Raw genomic sequence first — 19,432 nt, 5'->3', positions numbered from 1 at the left:
AATGCTGCCAAATAGATATAATAATGAAACTGTCTTGAATATCCAGGTACATGTAAATAAAAATTTGATTGTTATAGTATCTGTGACTTGTAAAAATGAGAAAATCAGTTTTCTTTTTGTCTAAATTTTCTTGCATTTAAGGAATGTTTCAAGTCAAATACCTGCCCATTAATTTTCAATGCACTGTAGTGAACATATTATTTTGTTAAAATCCTTGGCAGTCTTCTGTGAAGTACTTAAGAGAAGCTTTAAAGTGTTTGAAAAGTAGCCTGTTTGTAATACAGTATAGAGATATAATTCCTCTGAAAATTATGCTTTTTACAGTCAAATCATTTCATAACTACTAGGAAAAAGGCAGGAGTGTGGTTTATTTTAAAACATCCCATCCCATTCCAGTTGTCAAGGTTTTAATCAAAATCCCAGGCCTTCTAGAGTAATCTAAGGATTTTCTCTTCTGTTTTCTTAGTTGTTTTTTGAACTATAATCCCAGTAATGAGCAAGTAACAAAACTCAGCTGTACCTATGAAACTACCACCTATCACAGTTCTTTCGGTCTCAAACAGGATAACCAGAGCATAACTACTGTGAAGCAATACAATTATGAATTTCTTGAGGGGGAAAAAGGAGAGATAAGTGCACAGAAGTCAGCTAACACTGATGCATGGGTGGCTGCAGCATGCAAAGGGTTAACAAGATTTTCATTTTAGATAGTTGCCGTAGTAACAATCAGAGAGCTCAGGCTGTATCTTTTCTATTTGTGGGAAATGTTTAGATTTACAGAGTAGCTCAGCTTATTATATATCTGCCTTGATTGCTGGATAAGGTTCGTTGATTAAAAACAGAATAAGATGCATTTTTATAATACTAAGGGAACCCACTGCCCCCTGCCTCTGCCTCCCATCACTCTTTGTCCAGATCTCTCTCAGCTCTCCCAGCACTTGCCTGCTGCCCAAGGTGTGGCTGTAAATCAAGTTTCACTTGAACTTTCAAGGAGCAGGGGCTGGATCTCCCTGAGCTGCATGGAGCAGGAGTGCTTGGTCCTGAGCATCCCTTTTCTCCTTCCAGAGGCTGATGTGAACCTAAAGCCATGGCACCTGATGCCGGCTCTGGGTTTAGGCACTGTTTCTTTTGTTTGATGTTGTAGCTTGTGTTTGCTTGTTCACCATCCACAGCTTACTAAAAGAAAGTTTGATCAAAGGTCACCCTGCCATGGAGGAGTGAAGAGGCAGATTTCCATCATCCAATTCTTCTCCTTAGAATCAGCAGGAGCTATCAGAGGCTTGCAGAGTGACCACCTCCCTTCAATGTGCAAATAGGATCTGCCTTGTGAGAATCAGGCAATTGTTCATTTCCTTCCCTGAAAAGCTGAGAAGGTTTGTGGTGACCACAGCAGCCCCTGTGCACAGTTTGTTGTAGCCCTGAAGCCTGGAAGCTGCACAGGAGAGCAATGCCCTGTGCTGATGGCAGCTTCTCACCTCACCTGAAGGCTGATATCTCTTGGGAGCAGGGAAGAGCCCTGCTCAGCTGGAAGGCCAGGTTCAAGTCTGCCTTGAGCAGGCTGCCACTTAGTGCCAAGTGATACGAGGTAGTTGTTTGAAACGGATATGGTGGCTGCAGTAGTGTGGCATTTTAATGCCTAATTCTGTGATAAGAAGAGAAATTCAGGTATAAAGTTGTACTGACTTGTGGGCTTTGATAGGCTGGTCTTCTCTCATTCTGCCAATTTCTAAAGCTTTTGCTCTTTGCAAGCTTGATTTACGTCTGGTGCTTTGTGGTGTTAGGTTGCTTTCTTGGCTCCATAACACACAACTGAGGGTCTTTCTTTCCCTTTTATTGGCTTCCTTGGTGTCTTGAAGTGCTAGGAACATTTGGAAGCTGTCTTTTTTTTTTTTTCTTTTTTTTCCTTTTTCTTTCTCAGGTATCTGAAAATTCATTTAAAAATTTTATTGGAAGGATAAAGGATTTGATTTTATTGGATTGGATTGGGTGTTCTTTGAAGCAGGGAAGACCTTCAAGGAAAAATTACCTTTTGGAATTAAGAAGTAATTTTTTGTGAAACTGGCTTTAGCCAACAGTAGAATAGTTTTCTAATCACTTAAATTCAGTCTGCAATGTGGTGGTACTCAGCTTGACTCTTATTACCACTGTGAGTTTTCATTTCATACAGCAACAACAACAAAATTAATCTGACCCTTGTACAGGACCTGTGTGCAAATTTGTTGTTCTTTTTGATGCTTCTTACTTTTGAAAGTCAGCCCACTCCCACTTGAGAACCATTCCTTGGATTTGTGATCTTTACAGGTCTTTACAGGTCTCTACAGAGTCTTACAGGTCCCAAGGTGTCCTGTTAGACAACACTGAGCTCCAGCACTGCTGCCCGAAGTGGCTTCATCGATAAACTGGCAACTGACAAGAGCTTGATACCAGCAGTTTTTAGCCATAGATGTACCCATTTTATGTGTAAATGTTTCATAACTATCTGTATGAAATTTCCAAGTAAAATGCGTATTCTTGGAACTGTTTTTCCTTATGGAAAGTCTTTTACCCTTAACTTCATTGTGTTCAAAACCAGAAGCCTGAAAACAGCATTCCTACAGCAGTACTTCTTTGTTTCCAGATGTTAAGATCTATTATGTAATAGTAGAGTGCGTAATCATAATTATGCATTCATGATGATGCTTGTGCTGGCTTAACTCAGGAATAGTGTGAGAAAGCTAATCTCGAAGCTACAGGCTGTTTTCCTGGACTTTAGATTCTCATCTGAGCTGTTTGTTGAGTCTTTCTGGAACCAGAACCCTGTACTCACCAGTCCTGCTGCTGGATTCTCCATCTTTATCTCCAATCCCAGTGAAGGACCTTCACCCATTCTTTTGAAACTTTTGTTTTCCATGGAAACTTGTGCAGTGCTGTTCTTCGTCATGCTGCATATGATCAGTACACTGAGACAATTTAAACAAGAGCTGTGTTACACAACAATGTCATACAAACTACAAAACCTGAGGATACTTTTAATCTGTCATTGGGCATTTTAAGGAAATTTTAATTTTTGTGGGAGAATAGTGAAATAAAATCCTCATGCTTCTAAGGCAGTCAGTGGGGAAAAAAATTGCCTGATTATGTGTAGCATATTCTTCAACTGGAAGAAAGTAACTGCTTGCAAGGTAAAGGTGCTGCTCTGCTTAGTTCATCTACTTGGTCCAAGCTTTCTGAAATGATAAAGGAAATGCAAGCACCATGAATCTGTAATTCAGATCTGTTACAGATCATATTAAGAAAACACAGAATTTTGGAAAGTATTTTGTCTGTAGTCCTCAAATTAATCAGCTACTTAATACCACTATTATTTATTTTAAAATCTATGTAATATTTGATGGTTTAGAAAAAAAAAATTAAATCCCTAAAATACTGCACAGTCATACCTTGAAATCTATGGAACTGATTTTCTTTTGAAGTTTTTTTTAATATTTTGAAGGGTTTTTCACTGATAATGTTTGGGAAGGGGTTTTCAGTGGAATAAAAAAAAAATATGTGAAAACACAAAGCATAACTTATGAAAGTTTAACCAGCTAAAGGAAATTTTACAACATTACATTTTTGATATACTAGAAAAACAGAAATTATAAGTGAATAGATAATGACCAGATAATTCCAATTATTTGTAAACTTTTCTATCAGTATTACATATATACTGTGTGTGTATGTAAAATGAATTGCTCACCTCATTACGTGTGAACAAGAAAGCACAGAGTAATAATAGGAATCACTAAAGAAACCTTGTTTCATTTTTTTAACACACAAACTGTCAAGTATCATGCATAATGCAACAGTGTACCAACTAGCAACACACTTGCAGAAGACCATTTAAGTTTGTTTTTTTATGGACACAAGAAGCTGATTTTAAAGCCACCCCTAAGAAGATTGTCCTTGATTTTACATTATCCTGGGTGGGTGTTTCAATTTCTTCCATTTACTATCACACTCGCTGGGGAAAAAATATCCTAGTGTCTGCTTAATAGTGATGGAATTTTCTACATGAGGATGTAAGGAGGAATTAGGTTTTACCCCATAATTATATATTAAATCAGTGTTAAAATACAGTTGTAATCAAATCCTTTCATATCCCAAGGCCACACATTTGATACAGTACATTGGAAGGTCAGAATACTTAGCAGAGTATACACCCCTTGAGACTCAACAGATGTACAGATACGCGGCCTAATCCCAAAAATGCATTCATAAGTCTGGAAGATCAGAATTGAGCCTTAATTCTCTAAAGGACTGCCACAATGTTGTGTGGTCCTTTCATCCAAATTAGAATGATTCATTATGCCTAGTCCATTAGCACCATCAGGGATAGGTGTGTGCCATAAAATCTGCATTAGGATTTCTAAATATGTCAAGGATAATCTTAAAAGGAGATAAACTGGGGATGTTTTAACTGAACTAAAAATAATTAATCAAAGTCATACATATAGGCTTCTGGTTGTTGAATCATGTGTTAAACTTCTACCTTAAATAATTATTCTATCTTAACAAACATAAAACTTCAGCAGAGGATTGCATGTTGGATTTATGCTCTTACTTTAAAGTACCACATTTCCCCTAAGTAAAGAGATATATATAAACACCTAGTAAAAGGATGCATAAAAATCTTTTAAAATCCTCAAGAAAGGCATAGATTCTTTTCTATTCCCCAATTCTATTTCAAATTAGAAGGGAATTTATATATAATATTTTTTGTGCATTCAGTGTGCGCACCAGTGAAGTTCAGATATTGTGTAATGCATCACCAAGAGAATTGTGCTGCAGTACCTACACCATTGAGTACAATGCCTTTGTATTGAATATGTATTTCATAAAGACCTCACAATATTCATTGGAAATGTAATCCTAATAGAGCTGCACTCATTTATACAGTTAAAATATGGGACAAGCATATACAAAGAACTTTTTATTTTCTCTCTCTTTAGGGAGAAAGAGGTTGAAATTAAAAAAAGTTATCTTTTACTACTGCTAAAGCATGACTTATTCACCATTTATGACAAAAACACTCACTTTCCTAAAGTAAACTACACAACCTGAGTTGCAGTTCCAAACAAAGTAATAAATATATATAATAAGCAGAATCTATAACTAGCTATTCTGTAGTTCTGTGTAATGGGTAATTTTTAGAAGGCTTTATGTATGCCTTTTTTCTTTTTCTTGTTTTTTTTTCTTTTTTTTTGTGTGTATATTTTGAATGGATTCATAAAATCATGGAATCATTTGGGTTGGAATGGGCCTTAATGATCTTCTACTTCTAACCCCTCTCACTGGGGCAGGGACACCTTCTGCTCAATGCCCCATCCAGCCTGGCCTGGAACACTTCCAGATGTAGGGAATCTTACTGTTTGAGCAACCTGTGCCAGTGCCTTACCATTCTCACTGGGAAGCATTTCTTCCTTGTAGCTAATCTAAGCCTACTTTCCTTCAGTTGAAAGCCTTTTCCCCTTGTCCCGTTGTTGGCTCTTTTTCTATTCCTTAGATAAAAATAAACATATGGCGCACATGAAAATTTGGACTTCTCTAAAAGCTGATTTAAATCATCCATTCCAGGATTAAAAAAAAAGTATATCAAAAAAAAGAACCCCCAAAGCTGCTCTAAACTAGAAATTATTCAGTACCACTCTAAACTGGAGATACAGCAATCGTGTTGGATGGCTTTGGTATAAATAGCTAGACCATGGGACCTGGCAGAATTAATCCATATGCAATGTAAATTACTTCATGTCTTCTGGAAAAACCTCTGTAACTGTCCCCTTGATCATCTGAAATACCTATTGTCACATTAACTGTCCCAAGCCCAAATGATACTTGTGCAAAGTGAGAGTCCAATTGTCAGGAGCTTACCGGGGACTGATGGTTTATCCCACAGTTTAGTCCATCAGCCTGTCCAGACGAAATTTGATGTTTGCAAAATTGCGGCTGGGCCATACTGAGCAGAGTGTTCATCTGTCTTATGTGAGAAGTGTTTGCCAAAAGTGAAATAAGTTGCATTCAAGCTAGTGCATTCAGAAAGTGTTTACTGGCAAATATCAGCACGGCTTCATTAATAGAGAGATTACGTTCTTAGAGTACACAGTAATTTACAACAGTGAAGTTAACCCAGTAGGAAAAATGTACTGATAATTCAGTGTGAAAGTGTGCAAGCAGCTCTGCATTATATCTTGTCTAAAGATAAGTTATATAGTGTGTGATTTCATCGGTACAGGTACATGTCATCTCTGAAATGGTATTATCCAAAGTATTCAACTTTATACTAGCAGGAAGGCTCAACACCCATGGCAGATACCTGAACACTCTGACACACTGACAGTGCTCGTGCTACCCACAGGTATCAACTCACCCCAACAGAGATGATTCACTCAGAATTGTCAATTTTCAAAATATCTTCAGCACATTTTTGCTAATCACAGCACAAAATATGATTTTCTGCTTCTGGTCATTGTGTAAACACACAATACATGTGTAGACTGCCTTCCCAAAGAACAAAATGAACAGGAGAGAGAGTAAAAGGAAAAACAGAATGAAAAAGTGAAGTCAAGAGAGTGGTGGCAAAATACACTGCTATCCATTCCATGCTCTTTGAGAAAGGAAGTTATCTATACATAGTCAGGTATTTATAAAATGGGGAAAAGAAGAGGCAGAAAGGGGCAGGGGAACAACAACTATGGTGTGAAGCCAGATGAAGGCTTTAGAGGAAGGAAGGACGGTAGTAGAAAGCCCATCAAGACAGAATGATGTGGGCAGTGGAAGATCACTGTGTTCAGAGATTAATTTCCCAGCTTTTCCATTCCTGTTCCAATCAGTTGGTTGTCACCTCCTCCAGGACCACACAAGCAATCACCAGGACTCAGCTAGGTCCAGGTATTCCAGAATACAGATTTATTTTAAAGTGTTTAGAACTGGGGAAGAGTTTGAAGATGTGTTCCAAGGGTATCCTGAATTAAAAAGAACCAATTGAAATTGCTTTTGATGGCATTACTTTGTACCTGAATTACAATGACATTTGATTTATGCTTATTTTACAGATTTGAAAAAAATGCACTCTAGTTAGGTAAAATGAATTGAACCCCATGTTTAGCACACATTTAATTTGCATTAGGCAGTCACATTTGATAGTAATAAAAGTTTTGAAATCATATTAAAATCCTGACAAGTGTTGGAAAATATTAACATAGCTAGGGGTGGGAGTTTTTTTGTTTTAATAATTTCTTTGGTCTGCTTTAAGTTTGTGGACAAAACGTACATATGATACGTAGTGAAATGTATGTTCAGTCTTGTCACTTGACAAGTGATGATCCCTTGGGGTAAACAGCAGGGTTTCTCAGTTGCAGGGAATCCCAGCTGTCTTTTGGGATTCCATCTATGTGCACATTTTCCCCCCCCCCTTTTTTTTGTGTTTGCAACATTTAAAAGGCTTTGGTTTGACCACATCCTCTTCAACTGTTACCAATATTTTTCTTCTACTATCACCAAAAAAGACAGTGGGAAGTAGATACTTCTTTTCTTCATCACTAGTTTCATGGCCCATCACAAGTAACAATTTGTGCAGATCTACAGATTCTTTAGAACACTCCTCTGAAATCCTGGATCCCACAAGGTTGTAAAGTAGCAACTGAAACAGTTATTTCATGCTGTCTGAAGATTTAGGTGAAATTAACTTCATACATTATGTTGGTATCAGGTTTTTCAAAGTTTGTGGGTTTGAGGGTTTTTTTTAACCACAAGGACTAAGGATTGCAAAATTTCTTTTGCATTTAGTTCCAGTTTCAAGATCTCCCCTGCAGACATAGTGGGGGCTGTGAAATCTGAAATGCTGGTGCAATTGTAAGATTCCAGAGTGAATGTTTCTAGCTGGAGACTGTCATGTCTTTGCTTTAATTAGTGATGTTGTCATCAGCATGGAACCACAGCACTGAAAACCTCCTGACATCTCCAGTGCTGTATTAATGAAAAGGAGTTGCCTCTGCATGTCTAGCAAAGAAAGCTGTGGCACTGTGAAGTGCTGCCACGGGCCTTGACTGGCAGGTGTTCCAGAAAAGCCCTTGAGATAAATATTCTTCCAAGACTGAATCCTCCTCAGAAAAAGATAAGAGTTTTCAGGGAAGCTACAGGAGGTGAAAGACAGTCCAGCTGATTGCAGACAAATGAACAACAAAATGGGGATATCTGTGCATTGGGCTGCTTGGATGGGATTGTCTTACAGCTTCATGAACTTGTAATCAGTTATAAGGTAAAGAAATGCATTTAGACAGTCAGTGTGAGAGGTGATTAAATGGAGTTACCACTCTTCTTATTATTCAGAAACATCTTAAAACAAATATTAATTAATCAGGGGTAGTCTGAGACCTATACAGATATCTGTTATTGCACTGTCCAGAATGACCCTTAGGAACCTTTCCCAACTGAATTGAGTTGATGAGCTTACAAAGTTTGCTGAATTGAGTATGATGATCATCAAAGGTGAACTCACCCTCTCAAGAGGGGATGTTCTGCAGTTTCAGCATGTCAGCCTTGTGATGATCCAATTGAATTTAAATTGAATTTCAAAGAAGAAACTTCTGTCAGTGTATTAACTGGTTTTGCTAGCCCAGACTCATATCTGAAGACACCTGAGATATGTTTACAGCTCTACTCCCAGTACACTCTTGGTTTTAATTGACTATATAAACTAACTCTGCCAAGGGGGCATTGGAACTTTCTCCAAGGTCATGAAGATTGTCATATTCTGGTAATATTCTGTATCCTTCATGGGAACTCAGGCTCTTTGAAAGATTTAGGAAGAAAATCTATTTGCAGGAATCAAAATACGGTATGTAAGAAACAAAGCCTTTGATTATCAGTACATCTTAAATAATGTTGATCACTTCTTGGAACACCGTGCCTGGGACAAGATGGTCATGTCACAGTGACTTACTGAACATGAGCTCAGTAGCACAGCTTCTGAAGAAACTGCTAGCACTGATCAGGCATTTGACATCAGAATTTCATAGATTTCAGACAACGTTGATCATGCTGCATTTTTCTTCAGCGTGGGGGTTTCCTCAAGTTTCTGCCAGGCCACACACATCATATGTTAGAAATCTTTGCAGGGAAGAGCCCATCTAATGTTACTTGTCAGCACTGATTCCATTTAGCAAGAGTGCAAAACTATTTTCGGCTTGCTGTGATGGCTATTTTTATCTCCATTAACCTCTTGACTGAATATAAACATTTATTGAGGGTTACCTCTCTTGTTTGTCCAGTTGCTTCAAAGGTTAGTGAAAAGTGGATGCCTGCCTGACCTCTTTTATCCTCATTAGCTAATTCTAATTGTTCCCTGAGAGATCACAGTTTTGACCCTGCTTGTCCTTGTCAAATTTGTCTAGTTATGGCATGAAAACATTAGCAGAAATTGCATTTTCAGGGAAACATTGCTCAAGTGTAGAATGTACAGTTACCTAGTGTAGAGCAGTGAACAATAGTGTGGGTCTATAATGTGCCCTCATTTGAAAAATGTGAGGTAATTACTGTATGGCCCCATCTTACGGACACCCATGTTAGCAGATCCCCGTGATTGTACTAGGGCAGCAGAGAGAGTGTTTTGTAAGCTTTTGTGTAGCAGTTCTTTTGGAGGGAGAAATAAAATTATGTTTGGTTTTTGAAGTCTTATATGTAAACAGCTGCAATATGGTTGCTTCTGTATCAAGAAAACTTTTTCCATGTGTATAAAAAGGTACATTTCTTAAGCTAGAGATATTCTTGCTAGTACTTTAAAAAAAACCAAACAAAAGAGTGTAAAGTAAGTAACACCTACCACCACTGTTTTGGGAATGACCAACTCAATTTTGCAGTATGACAGATAAATCTTATGAATTACAGGATGATTTTCATAGACCTCTCTGAGAGCATGAACATGAACACTCAAGTAGGATGATGTCCCAAAGGTAAAAGAGCTGTCATGAAGAACATGTTGTCCTGCCAAGACTTTCTCCGTGCCAAGCCAAGAAAGCCCTTTTTCGTGTTCCTTGGTGGTTCTCAGCTGCAGTTGTGCCATTGAGACAAAGGACCTGGCAGGTCTCAATTGGGTATCTCAAGCAGACAGGTTCTGCGCTTCAGAGGTTGTAACCAGTGCCTTAAATTCCACAGGCACTTAGTGCAAATTAAAAAGCACTGGTGTAATGTGCTCAAAGCACGATATCCTGCTTTAGAAGCGGGTTGCCGCATTCTGCACCCGCTTCAGCTTTCAAATGGATTTAAAATGTAGCCTCAGGTATAGCGCATTGCAGTAGTCTAATCTTGAGGTGATAAAGGCATGACTGATTTAACCATAGCTTCTTGTTATCTTGGACTGGGGTCTTTTCATTTTAACCATTTTAAGGAAATGGCCTTTCCTGAATCAGCAGGCTTGCTTCAGTTCTTACTATGTAATAAGGCACAACAAGAGCAAGCCTCTCTCAGTGGTGAACACCTATGAATGTGTAAACCTCACAGGATGCCAGACCCCAAGAACTGCTGCCGTGGTCCTGACCTGCCTTACAGCTCACACAATATTACTGTAAGGTGCATCAAAGGGAAGCCACTGCTGGTATCCCTCAGTGGAGCTGCCAAGCTTTACAAGCAGCTGGGGTCTTGTGAAGTTTTGCTTTCATATTAAAATAAGTTTATTTACATATCTGTGCAGCTTGGGAGCAGAGCTATGGGAGAATGGGAAATTCTTTTGAGGTGTCCACCAGTTCTTCTGGGCTAGCAGAGCTGTGAGATGAAACACCCTGTTCCTCCTCCAGCCTATCTCTAGTGTTTAGAGACCACTTACAGCTGCAGAGCTGATTACAAGTTCAGCTGCCAAGCTGACCTGGAAGCTAATTTAGTGATAACCATGGAGTTCTTTAAGTTTCGAAAAAACCCTGTAAATGGGAAATGGCAAAGCAGACACACATGCTGACTGCTGGTGCTCAGTCCACCTGCTGCCCCTGCTGCTTCATCTCAGAAGGGATGAGGCCTGGGCCCCTCTCCTTGTCTGGAGAAAACTGGGGCAGTGGCCTGGGACTAAGCCTACCACTTACTAAAGGAGAAATTAATCTCCATGAGAAAGTCAAACGGTATCTCTGTATCTCATTCTTCCTCAGCAGTATGTGGTTAAGTATAATCCTTTCCCAGGACATATTATTTGTCCTGTCTATGTAGATAAACTATTGCCCAGCACAAGAAGATCCTGATATTATTTGAGGCTTTTTGATACCACCTTAATGCAGATAATACTCTTAGAGATGGAAGAGACACAATGAAATGTCAAACGTCTGGAAAGAAGTAAACCAGAAATAGGAATTAGATCTTGTGAAAATTAAATAGATGATCCCTTCTGCACTTAAAAGATAGAATTTTGGTTTGTTCTGTTTTTTAGCTTGGCCTCCAACTTTGGAAAAAAAACCTGAAACCTTTTTTTGAATGTCTTAATAATTTGTGGTGTACTTGGAAAAGTCTCCTACCTGGATACTATTTCACTGTCTTTTAATTGCACTTTAGATTACCAGAGACTGAAAGCACATATAAGCACAAAAACATGTTAAAGGCTTGACTGAAATGGCACTTGGAGAAATGCAGCAAGTACTGGAGAGTGTCCTGATCCTCCTCTTCATTATTGCTATGCAGCCATAGTTGCCAACATTCTTGCTACAGCTTGTATTCAATTTGGGTATGATTCTCAGCTGTGTGAGGAAAGCCACTCTAAATTGTTTCTGTGGCATCCTTAGTACTGTTTTGGAGTAAATTGCCGTAAAGTTCAGAGTTTTCTGTGATAGAAGATAGAGGGGTTACTTTGATTACCTTTCATCTCATCTGTTGCATCTCTTTTTCAGTTCTTCCCTTGTTTGCCATTTCTTTCTATGTAGCCCATATGTATATGCTTTACACTGATTTAATAACTGTCAATATCAGGCTTCTTGATAATTTACATAGAAATTTAACTGAATTTAAAAAAATAAAATTGTTTTGCTTACTGGTCAATTATTAATTAGAATTTAAATTAAGAATACTAGTGCATGCAGTTGGGCTGACTCTTTTAATACTCCATATAAGCAAAACATACTTTCTGCAACTTCCCATGGAGAAAGCAGCATTAGGAGTTGAGACATTGCATGTCTTTTGTTTCAGTATTTTTACACTAAATAGGTATATTTTTTTCTAGATGTTACCTTCCTTTTTCCTAATTTCATTCATAATTTCTATTTGGTTTTTTTTCCCAATACATAGGGAAGATGAATATTGTCATGGAGTGCTTATAGAAGTGTGATTTATGCGCAAACATCTATATGAAAAATGTAAAATCTAAAATGAAAATAAGTAAGATGCAGTGTACTTGATAAAACAGTATTGCAGTCTAAACAGATAAAAAACCCACAAAAATATGAAGACCTGTTATATTTAATCTTTTTCTATCATCTTTATTAATATATTAATGTAATTATAGTAAATATGTATTATTTAAGGTTATTGATTTATCTTATATAACTAAAATATTTTAAGCAATATCTTATTTTGAATAAATATTTTCAGGTACCTTTTATGAATGTAATATGTTCTGTGGTAACTGTTTTTATTCTTCACTGCATTTCTAGAATACTTACCAATAATAAATGTTGGCAAAGCATCTGGAATGTCCATGAAAATAGGTTTTTTTGTATCTTAATTTTTTTTATTTTGGTTAGTAATACAGAATATTGCAATAAAAAATAGGTTGAGACAACTAGAGAATTATTGTTGGAGCATAAGAATAATTAAATTCTCTTACAAAATGTTGGATTGTCTTGGACAGAATTAAATCCCAGAAAAAATAATTTAAAGTTATGTTGTGACTGTTTTACTTTGTACTCTCTTTTGTGGTTTTGCTCTTGATACAGAGGAGAACTGTCTATGATAAAAGTCTAAGTGCCACATACTGACAAACTCAGAATTACCCACAGGATTTTTGCCATTTTATTAGTAAAAGGAGTTAAGTTTTAATAAATTTCAGGTCTCTGCCTTATTGCCTCAAGTAAAAAATCCCTAAGTATAGAGTCCATAATACAGACAGGAGATGGTAAATTGCCTGCATGCCTTTCAGGTGTGATGATGTCATGCTTTACTTTTAAGTCTTTGATTGTATTAATACAACTTGTTTTGTAGTCTTTTTGCAGTGAGTCATTAACATTGTAACTATCTCAGGCATAATAAAATCACACATCAGCACATGGCAAAGGGGAGAAAAAATTTCATTCTCCATTCAGAACAATTTCCTATGATAATTCAAATGTTACCCAGGACAGATCTTTGAAATGGATACCAATTCTTTAAATTCTTTCCTGTCTGTTTCAGGAAATAGTGAGATCCCATTGATAATGAGGCACAATGTATCTAAAGTTCACTTCTAAACACTTGGCTCTTTGCTGTGAAAGTCATCTGCATTCCCTTTATAATTCTCAGCCACCAGAGATCCGTCTAATCTTGGAGATCTGATCCAATATCATTCGGAAAATCCTTGATAATAGTTTCACCATTCAATCAATGAAAGAACTAAAGCTTCCTGCTTGTATCTTCTTTAAAAAAAATCCTGAGGCAGGGGAATAAGACTTTGGCTTATGGGTTTCGAGATTTTGTTGTTTGCAAATAAAATGATTATTACCATTATTATTCAAGTTCTTAATCAAGGTGAACAAATGGCATCTGTTTGTTATCATCCTTCCTACAGAAGACAAAGGCTTCAGTCCCTATGGTACTGACTGCTGGCCCCAAGTGGCTGCTGGATGTGACTTGGCAAGGAGTAGAAGACAACAAAAACAACTGCATTGTGTACAGCAAAGGTAAACACAAACTGATTTTTTTTCTTTACTTTCTTGTGAAGGCTACTGAGATAAATATGTACCTGTTGCATACTTGTTTAATATATAAATTTATAAAATAATTCTAAGTCTCCCCTTAATGTCAGGTTTTGTTCCCATTTTTCTTCCATGTTCCGGTTTCACCTTTTTTTTCTTTTAGTGATACAAAAACCCACATGGTACCTGTAGTTTATTAAATGCTTTATAAACACTGAAGAACATCAGCTGGCATAAAACATCCATTTCTTTCTGAGAGTTAGTGCTCTGGGAGACATCAGTGAAACCTATACACTTTGAATAGGTGAATTCTTTTTGACATTTTTGTTTGGGCATACTGGATATCATTTCTCTATTTTACATTACATTGTAGTCTACTAGCTGAAATCCAGTTTCATAAGAATGAGAATTTGATTGGTCTATGAAAAGACTTTATGTCATCATGGTAGCATAAGAAAAATGGAACTGCATTTCAGGGTTGTTGCCTCTGACATTCCAGTCTCTGTGTAGCAGCATGATGTGATGATGCCTTACTGGAGTGTATTGGTGAGTGGTAATGGATGTCACTTGTGTCTTACGTGAATTTTCAGATTTGTTCAAGTCAGTACAAGTTCTTACAAGGCTGCCTGCCAAAGATGCTTTATCTAACCCACCAGATCTAAGAGCTCCTTTGGTTCAAGGTGCACAGGTTTTTGTCTTGCATCTTGAAACGGAAAAAAGAGCCTTGGGTTCAGTCCATAGCACCATGGACTATGCAGCACTCTGATGCAGTCACTGTAAAAGCTTTCTAAATGCAGCTACAGAATATGTTTAAAAGAGATTACAATATGTTTAAAAGAGAAACAAAACACCCCTAGAATACATGGAATAAAAATAACTTAGTGTAGCTGTGTTTGGCATATACCCTACAGATCAGGTTGCAAAACTATGACTTTTCTTCCTTGTATTTCAATAGCTAATCTCAGCACTTTGTGAATACTTTAGAACATGCACTGTTCTTGTTTAATTTCTTTTAGGTTTTATTTCTAACCAAACAGACCTACTGAGATCAAAGATTTGTTTGCTGAGGCAACCTAGTGACCATTTCAGCATACAAGCATCCAGGCAAATAAGCACCCATATCAATATATTAACATACAAAAACACTAATCATAACATCAAAGACTCCTAAAAACTTACTAGAAACAATTACAACTTGTTCCTATAATCATTGCAATTTATACACTTATAAGAGGATTGCCTTTAAACTGCCACAAGCCTTTGAAAGTTGAAACGCTGAAAACAGGGAATTTGCATGTTAAAAATGAGTCGCACACCAGGGTCTTATAAATTCTTTCTATTATAATTACAGAATGTCAACACATTCATTCTACAACCTGAAACACCTGCAGTACTAGAGAACTGGGCTCAGATCTAAAAAGGGTTGAGCTGCCCTCCCTTCACAGCTTGCTGATTGCAGCCCAAGTGGAAGAAGCAGCAAAGTATCAAACACACTGAAGCTTTTTGCATGAATCCAGAGCTGCATTCATAATGCATAATACTCATAATATTGAATACACACAGACAAACTTTTCTGCAAAAACTTCTTAATATAATGGGAACCTGCTTTCACTCTAAAACATAGCTCCTACAAATTCCCATAGGATGATGTCTTATCAAGTATGATATTATTTCTGTAGTTATAATAATACTTAGCACGTATTTACCAGTTGGATTTCCATCTTCAAAGTATTTTACAAGCATTAACTAATGCATTAGACAGTTTTGGTCCTGTCTGATTTATTCTATTGAAATATAACTTTTTTTTTTTCAAATAGTAAGGACTTGCTTCAGTTTCATGCAATCTGATTACCCCAAAATTTTGGTATTTTCATTTAAAGGTGATAGATTTTGTTTCACTGATCGTGCTGGTTATTTTTGTACTTGGTTAACAAGGTATGATGAGTCAGTTGAACAGTACTCAAGGTGAATTCTAGCATCTCTACCACAGATGCGTTGTATGAAGATAAATTTGAGGATAAATACATGTTAAAAACCTGCTGCTTCACTAAACTAATGCAGGAAGTAAGTTGTAAATATGCTTTGCTTTCACTGTGTTCTGTTTCTCTCTGTGCTCTGAGGTGGCTGCTCTGTTGGTCATTAAGCATCTACCCTTGCCTTAAGCTCTGTTGGGATTTTTGTACTAGAAAGATTAATTGGCTTGGATCACAAAACAATGTCAAATAGAAGATGGTAAAATAAATAAATAGAATGATGTTTCTCCCTTCAATTTGTATCTCATCATTCCAGATTACATTTCTTTGATTTGTGTTAGCTTTCTGTCTCCTATAGTGCCATTACTTCTAATGAAACGGTGTCAGCTGGCATGTAGCTGTAATTTGATGTTATGTTGTAGTTGCATGTGTATAATTTTGTTAGTTTGCTTAGCAATACGTTGTTATTTCTGAAGGCAATTAGCTGAACAAATGTGTGGAATTGTCCATGTAGCAGATTTGGTCACCTGGGAGCTGTTTTCCATACTAAACTCAGGATGAGATGAGTGGAGTAAATTGGCACATTTCTGAAACGAAGATAAGTTTAGAATTGGCTAACACTACATAGTATTGGTTGATCACCTGCTGACTCAGAAGCACATGCCATATTTCCTTTTAGCTCATTACAGAGATATCTTTGAGAGCAGAATTTTCCCCAGATCCTTCAGGAGAACGTAAGAACGTCAGCCTGATTTCCAGTTCACTAGAGGCTGGGAGCACTGTTGTCACCCACATATTGCACACACAATATTCGCAGGGACTGAAGCCTAGAGTGTAGGTTCTACTGAAGGAGAATTTAAGCCTGGCTAAGTCCCTATTTGCCTTCAATGCTCTCTTTGCATAAAATACTTCATATTTTCCCTAGGCAAACAAACAAAGCATATGACTGCATATATATGTGCATATTTATTTATTTATTTATTTGTTTGTTATGATGCACACAAATAGGATTATATTTATAAATTATTACAGTGCAATCACAAGTCATCTCCTATACAAATCTTTAGATAAAGAAAACATTTATTTATAATCACACATCAGAGTACATCCAAAGTGAATATTTATGGAATAAATATTCAGTACTTGAAATAAGTGCTATTCTAATTATTCAGTTTAATCTAGGATCACTATCTGTATTTTTTATAGCTACATTTCCCCAATACTAGGACAAGTTAGAAAAGAGAAAAGCAGTTCATTAGGGATAGTTAATTATTATCCCATTTTACAAATTCTGATACAAGTTGGATACTCATGGCACATGCCATTATTCCATTCCCTTTTCTTAAAGGAAACTTTTACTACCATAATTACATTCAAAAGGAATGCTGTTTTTGTTTTAATATTTATCGTAAAATTCTCTCTTGTTTCAAAAATGGACTTCCAGAAAGTCTATTCAGTAATTTATGTCCTAGAAACTGAGATTTAAGAGACAGATTTTATGAATTACAGCTTATTTAGAAATAGATGTTCTAGAAAAGAAAGGAAAAGAAAAAAGAAAAGAAAAGAAAAGAAAAGAAAAGAAAAGAAAAGAAAAGAAAAGAAAAGAAAAGAAAAGAAAAGAAAAGAAAAGAAAAGAAAAGAAAAGAAAAGAAAAGAAAAGAAAAGAAAAGAAAAGAAAAGAAAAAAGCTTCCATATAATTCAAGCAAGTTTCAGTGGTAGGAAGTATTAATGCATGAACTGTATCATCAGTGGTACATTGTGTACTTTTAGAAGCATTTTTGCATAACAGAGTTGTGCACCAGAGCTGGAAAATCTCTAAGACCACAGTTAAGAGTCTCCCCACAAGCTAGGAGGGGGCTGGGATATTTATTTATTGCAAATCTTTCACTGGAACGGCAAGGATTTTAAAAAATAAATTATGACTGACCAGAATAGAAACAGTGTAAAAACCACAGTTGCACAGACTAAAAGCCATGCTCATGAACAGACATTTTTCTAGATATTATTTAAGCCATTTATGTGAAATGTATGGATACCGTATGTTTAGTGGCATTGTTAAAACAGGGTGTCTGTACAAATATTTAGCTGTGAGAATTATAAAATCATAAGGCGATTAAGTTAGCTAGTTGTGAAATTCCAATATTGCTTTTTAAATGACTTCAGGATATAGGAGGTGCTAAGGTTATTATCTGTTATCAGGAATACAGCGGAATTGTACGACTGGATAATAACTAAACAACTGACACAATGTAAAATTACATTATCAGTGTGTTAAAACAAAATTGCGCCCTAAAGGAGTCTACATGCCAGCTCAGAGCTGCAGTGTAATTATGCTTAACTCTGATAATTAAAATACAACGGAGATCAACAGAATCATTTTCATTAAGAAAATTATTAATGATGGTGGTATAACAGTAATTGATTGCAGAGCACCACAGGATAACTCTGTGCAGGAAAGCCAACATGTGTAACGCGTGTCTGGGCCGGTCGGGTTGCGTTGCGTCCCAGGTGGCAGCCGTGGGGCACGGCTCCTGCTGCAAATCCTAATTTAGGAAATGATGGCTTTGCAGGCTGCCCCTTGGAGGGACAGGGATGGGTGCTGGTGCCCAGGATGATGGCATGGGGTCGGCTATGGCTGCCAAAAGGGAGGTGGCTGCAGGCACTGACTCGCATATGTTTAAGCCAGCCGTCATCTCAGTTTGTGTGAGGCAGTGTTTGGTTTTGCATTTCCATTAGTGATTTACTGGTGTTATTTCCTCCTCTGCCGGGCCTCACCGAGTAGTTTATGCCCCTCGTTATTTCTGAGGGGATGCGGGAGGAGGAAGAGCCGTCCTTGCCCCAGCACGGTTGCACAGGCACTGCGTGACATCTCCATAAGTGATTCCACAGGGTGCTCCTGTTAACTGTGCTGGTGGTGCGGACACAGGATGCCGAGTGCCATAAAAAGCCTCCGTCTCTCCGTAAGTGAAATCACAGTCGGTGCCCACTGAGTGACTATAACAAAATCCTTGCTAGGGAGGATGTTGCCTAAGGGTGAGATCCGAGAATTGTCATTTTCTTTGGTGAACAAAAAAATGGGGAGCGGGGGGAGGGAATTTCGGGGGAGTGCTGCTCCACGCAGCTAAGGAATAGGTCCTTGCTCAAACAGATGTGGCTTTTGAAAGCTGCCCAAAAAAGTCTATTCTCCAATCACAATAGAGAAGAAGCCTGCTAGGGTGGATTTACAGAATTATATTAGTTAAAATGACAGCTGCCCACGTTGAAATTGTGTCATGTAGTTAATTTATTAATAGAAGCTTGGGGAAAGGCAGCACAGAGGAGAGGGCAGGGCAGAAGTCAGGGCTGGAGGCAGAGGGCTGTGCTCGACCCTTCTGGGGCTTCCACTGGCTGCTGAGCCCCATAATTCACACAAAGTCAGTAAACACATAACTGGTTGCTTATTTCACTGATACTGGGGCGGCTTATTTAGCTGATGTATGTGCCATGTACTGAAAATACAAACATTGTAAAAGGGTTACACAAAACCACTAGGAAAAATTGAAGGCAGTTTTTAATTAATTTTGCTAATTTAAAGTAAACATTCT

The 19,432-nt window shown here is 37.4% G+C and overlaps 1 protein-coding gene across 2 annotated transcripts in view; it reads left to right on the top strand.

Moving 5' to 3' along the window:
- The window catches only part of ZFPM2 (zinc finger protein, FOG family member 2), a 308,926-nt gene that overhangs the window by 182,719 nt on the left and 106,775 nt on the right, over nt 1–19,432 (top strand). For both annotated transcript variants that reach the window (XM_005479439.4, XM_005479438.4), the window contains one exon: nt 13,748–13,859. In XM_005479439.4, the coding sequence (XP_005479496.1) occupies nt 13,748–13,859 (112 nt within the window). The remainder of the gene's footprint in view (nt 1–13,747; nt 13,860–19,432) is intronic.

Source organism: Zonotrichia albicollis, chromosome 1 (assembly GCF_047830755.1).
Source record: "Zonotrichia albicollis isolate bZonAlb1 chromosome 1, bZonAlb1.hap1, whole genome shotgun sequence".
Classification (NCBI taxonomy): Eukaryota; Metazoa; Chordata; class Aves; order Passeriformes; family Passerellidae; genus Zonotrichia; species Zonotrichia albicollis.
This window is presented reverse-complemented; position numbering and strand designations above follow the sequence as displayed.